The sequence below is a fragment of the Alosa sapidissima genome, chromosome 20, assembly GCF_018492685.1.
Source record: "Alosa sapidissima isolate fAloSap1 chromosome 20, fAloSap1.pri, whole genome shotgun sequence".
Lineage (NCBI taxonomy): Eukaryota > Metazoa > Chordata > Actinopteri > Clupeiformes > Clupeidae > Alosa > Alosa sapidissima.
In genome coordinates this window covers 19328847-19333846 of record NC_055976.1, presented here as the reverse complement: position 1 = coordinate 19333846, position 5000 = coordinate 19328847, and the positions used below count along the sequence as shown (strand labels likewise).

The 5000-nt window shown below is 46.0% G+C and overlaps 1 protein-coding gene across 2 annotated transcripts in view; it reads right to left on the bottom strand.

Annotated features, from left to right (window-relative positions):
- si:dkey-172h23.2 (uncharacterized protein LOC393772 homolog) overlaps window positions 1-5000 on the bottom strand; it is a 57438-nt gene that overhangs the window by 24828 nt on the left and 27610 nt on the right. For both annotated transcript variants that reach the window (XM_042074257.1, XM_042074256.1), the window contains one exon: window positions 2063-2237. In XM_042074257.1, the coding sequence (XP_041930191.1) occupies window positions 2063-2237 (175 nt within the window). The remainder of the gene's footprint in view (window positions 1-2062; window positions 2238-5000) is intronic.

The following is a 5000-nucleotide window of genomic DNA, read 5'->3' as shown; positions in this document are numbered from 1 at the left end:
AATGGAATAATGTATTGTGATTTGAAGGAATACATCTAAGCTATACATCTAAGGTATCAGCTGAGCAATGGGGGACGTTACAGTAATTCAGTCAATCTAAAAATGGTCTTGCAACTCAACAGTTACAAATGATGTCTGTTTCTGACATTACATCCAGACAGCCTGGGCCTGAACCTGACCTAGTTGTTTCTTTACTTCTTTACTTTAATCTTATTATTCTTTTTTTGTTGTTGTTGTTTTCATTATTATTATTAATTCATTTGTGCTATTATCTTACATGTCTGCATAGTCACTCTGCATGTATGTATGTTTGTTGCAACTGATGACTGACTCTTAAATGTACTCTCAGTCATGCTTATGATTTCACTAGGTCAATGTCTGTGCAGTTGGTTGTGTGGAACTCAATACAAATAATTGAATGTAAAATACACACTTAATCTACCCACAGTTCAATACTTGCCGCGAACATGGGCTCTAAGGGGAAATTAATTGTGTGCTCTTAAGGCCAACGCCCCATACTGGCGGGTCTGACACACGTCAAGTGACGAAGTGCCAAAGTGACGAAGTGACGAAGTGCCAAAGTGACGAAGTGACGAAGTGCCAAAGTGACGAAGTGCCAAAGTGACGAAGTGACGAAGTGCCAATGTGACGAAGTGACGAAGTGACGAAGTGCCAAAGTGACGAAGTGACGAAGTGACGAAGTGCCAAAGTCTGGAACTACGTTACTTCCAATGGAACAAAACCCACTGAGCCATCTGAGGTGCGTCAGCGTCAAAGTTTAGGAAATTCTCTTGAGCGTCAAATCTATAAGCGAATGATGTCCGCTTGCCAGTGGGCGTTGGCCTTTCGACTTCTCGACGCAGGTTGGGAAATGTTCAAACAGAGGGGCGTTCGTGGGCAATTTCACCACCCACTCAGTTCTGAGTATCAGCCTTTAAACACATTATTCAAGTAAATCATTAACACCATGTGTGTGTGTGTGTGTGTGTGTGTGTGTGTGTGTGTGTGTGTGTGTGTGTGTGTGTGTGTGTGCGTGTGTGCGTGTCTGATCAGAAGTGTTCTCTAGCTGAAGTGGACTTTGATTAGACTTGGTGTGTGTCTGTGTGTTTGTGTATGCATGTGTGTATGAATGAACTAATTTGCTCTGTCTGATTGTGTGCAAGTGTGTGCGTGTGCATTTGCATTAATGAGTGCGTAGGTTGTATAAGTGTTTCTATGTCTTCGGCCCTGAATGTTGTGAAATATTTACTAACATGTGAAACGTGACCTTGTGCCTGCATGTGTGTGTGTGTGTGTGTGTGTGTGTGTTTCCATGCTGACTGAACAGGCAGAAATGATTTGTCCCCATGTGGAACCGGTGGCGGGTGGCAGGTCACCATGGAAACCGCTCCTGTGCTGTCAGGTTGCGTGTCTGCTGCCAATCCACCTGAGCCCTTAACAAGATAATGGCGCTGGCCGCTAGGCTGTTTGTTGGCAGGGGCAAATTGGGCTGCCTTTTCACCCCTCCACAAGGCAACACTGATGCAGCCCTGGGGAACAGCCTCCCCTAAGCTAACCCAAGCTGACAAGGGGGTTAATAGTTGACAGGGGCTAATTGGGTATCCTACATTAGACACTTTTATATATTATTTTTGCCTATTCTAGATATAGGTCTTTGCAGCATTGCAATTTACCACTATATTGTGTCATATGCATATTCTGTGTCAACTTTCTTGTTGTGTCAACTTGCTTGTGTGTCTTCTGTTTGTTGTTGGTTTATCTGTCTGTCTATCTGTCTATCTGTTTTTCTGTCTGCTTGTTTTGCTGTTGTTGCAACTAAGTTGAATAAATGGCAAAACATGATAAGCATCAGCGATCGCCCACCTGTTCTCCCGCAGGGTGTGTTCAGGTGTGTTGCGGTGCTGGGACTTAGGCATTGGGCCTGTGTGTGTGTGAGTGTGTGTGTGTGTGTGTGTATGTGTGTGTATGCGTGTGTGTGTATGCGTGTGTGTGTGTGTGTGTGTGTGTGTGTGTGTGTGTGTGTGTGTGTGTGTGTGTGTGTGTGTGTGTGTCTGTGACTCACCTGGACAAAGGGCCTGCAGGCTGCCATGCTCCGGGGTCCTGAGGGTGGTGCTCAGGTGTGTCTGTCTGCTACCCGAGAAGAGCAGGTAGAACTCCGCCCCCTCTACATCCCTGGCCTGGGATTGGGCCTGAGCCAGCTCCTCATCACTCAACTGCACCGTCAGCACACAGTTACCCTGGTGACGGGGGGACGAGGAGAGAAAAGGAGAGAGGAGAGGACCGGAGATGAATGGAGAGGAGGAGAAGAAAGGAGAAGAGAGGAGGAGAGGAGAGGAGAGGAGTGGAGAGGAGGAGGAGAAGAGAGGAGAGGAAGAGGAGAGGAAAGGAGAGGAAGAGGAGAGGGGGAGAAGAAAGGAGAAGAGGAGGAGAGGAGGGGGGGAGGAGAGGAGAGGAGTGGAGAGGAGGGGGGGAGGAGAGGAGAGGAGTGGAGAGGAGGAGAGGAGAAGAGAGGAGAGGAGAGGAAGAGATGAGAGGAGAAGAGAGGAGAGGAGAGGAAAGGAAAGGAGAGGAAGGGAGAGGGGGAGAAGAAAGGCAGATAGAGGGAAGAAGAAACAAAGAGAGGAATTAGGGCACAACAGATGAGCAAAAATGAGGATGAGGAAGGATGAGAAGAGGAGAGGGGAGAGGATGAGTACAAAAAAGAAGGAGTAAACAAGCAGGAGCAGGACCAGAGATGGGATGAGGTGAGAGAGAGGGAATGAGAGAGAGAGAGAGAGAGAGCAGAGTAGGTTACAGTGCAGCCACACATCCTAGGTAGGCAGGTCAATGTAAGTTCTGTAGAGCTCAGGGGGACAGGCAGCGTGTGGAGACACCAGCAGGACAACATGTTTGGGTCCACGGAGTAGGAGGAACATAGGAAATCCCACCAGAGCACCTCAGCACAGCACAGCTCAGGCAGCGGTGTCTGACCAAGACATGCTAGAGGTCTTCCTGTCCACAATGTAGACCACATTACATCATATCCTCAAAGACATGCTAGAGCAAAGATTGTTAAGGCGGAGCAAGATGTTTCATCAGGAGCCACTTCCGGGAACCCGGATCGCACGAGGGGGGGGTCAAAATCCCCCTTTATGCAGAGCAGAGGCAGCGACTGCTCCATTGAAGTCTATGGGCATAGCTCAGAATTTCACCACATATGCTAAGGTCTTGGTTCTATAGAGTTAGGAATGTCAATTTCGGGCACGTTTTCATGATCCTCAAACCCTTCTGAACATTTCAGGTACATTTGTAGCATTTTTGAGCATTCCAGTCTGGAGAAAATCAACCTTATATCAGGTGTGCGCCGGTTATTTATGCAGCTGCTGTTGGCCGGTTGCAACGTACGCTCGTCAATACGTCATCGACACGCCTCTTTATGCAGACAGGATTCGATCCCCATTTCGCGCCCATAGACATGAACTACGACGAAGTATCTTGCTCCGCCTTAACAATCTTTGGCTAGAGGTCTTCCTGTCCACAATGTAGACTAGGGCTGAACGATTTATTGCATTTGCGATAATATCGCGATATGATGAAACACGATTTTCAAACCACAAAGGCTGCGATTTGTAATATGTGACGTCACCAAAACGCATTTATACTTGCGCTTGCCGACGCGCCACCGACTCTTCTCACTGACCACTGAAGAAGCAAAAAACGTAAACAAGAGGACCAGCTAACAGTGTCAAGAAAGGTCTGATCAGTAGAGCTACTTTGGTTAAAAATAACCATTTTGCTCGAACCATATAACCATACCTTTTGCTCGAACCTGCCATGTCCCTGGTTCTAGTTCATAATTCCCCTGTGCTGCTACTCTGGCTGGTAACTTCGTTTACTTGTCCAGCTGACGATTAAAACTCCACGACTGTTTAGGCTGCACAGCAGCCATTCACCTGTGCACTGGGGACTTTGTTTACTGGAGTACAGTGACAGTGGGGGCATTTGCGATATCCAAGGGGGTTGGCGGCACAAACATTTCATCTCACAGGTAATGAATTGATGCATAATGTTATCCGGTGTCAACTCACCGCTAACCACCAAAAACCCAGCTGTTCTAACATTAGCTTACCAGCTAAGGCTCTAGGCTACATACATGCTGCTAACTGCTGCTAACTTTGCCAGTTTTGTCTCCGCGATTGGCTTTGTTGTGATATGAACAAACTAGTTAATTTGCATGCGGTGTTGATGATGCTAACCTTTAGTTAACACCGAGCAGAACGGTCATTCGGCCGCATTTATTTGCGCTACAACAATCTACAGTAGTTTGTTCCGATTCACGTGCAAGTAGCCTACAGAGGAGAGGAGCGGGTCTGTGTGTGTGTGTGTGTGTGTGTGTATGTGTGCGCGCGTGCGTGTATGGAGAGCACAGGACAAGGAGAAGCCGTGTCAGTGCCACTACATGTAGACCTATTTGCTAACTAACGAAAGAAGGTCATATCTACATGAAATAGAAACGAATCAGAATCATTAAATGTTTACAAGGCTGGAAGTTCAACAAATATAAGTCTACTAATGTGATTAAAATAGTTAAAAAAAAAATATTTCATTCATCAATCTTATTCAATGACCTAATGCCATCATAACATAGGCCTGGGCTCCAGGAAAGTGGGCTCCAGGAACAGTTTATGTTTAACTTATCTAATTTTGTGTTGGTCATACTATAGAATATATTGCTTGTCTTTGTTGAATAAGACAGAAGATAAAGAGCTTAAAAATAATCGCATATCGCATCGCAATCGCAATATTAGTGAGAAAAATCGCAATTAGATTTTTTTCCAAAATCGTTCACCCCTAATGTAGACCACGTTACATCAGTATCCTCAAAGACATGCTAGAGGTCTTCCTGTCCACAATGTAGACCACATTACATCAGTATCCTCAAAGACATGCTAGAGGTCTTCCTGTCCACAATGTAGACCACATTACATGCCTAACCTCAAGACATGACAAAACCACATATA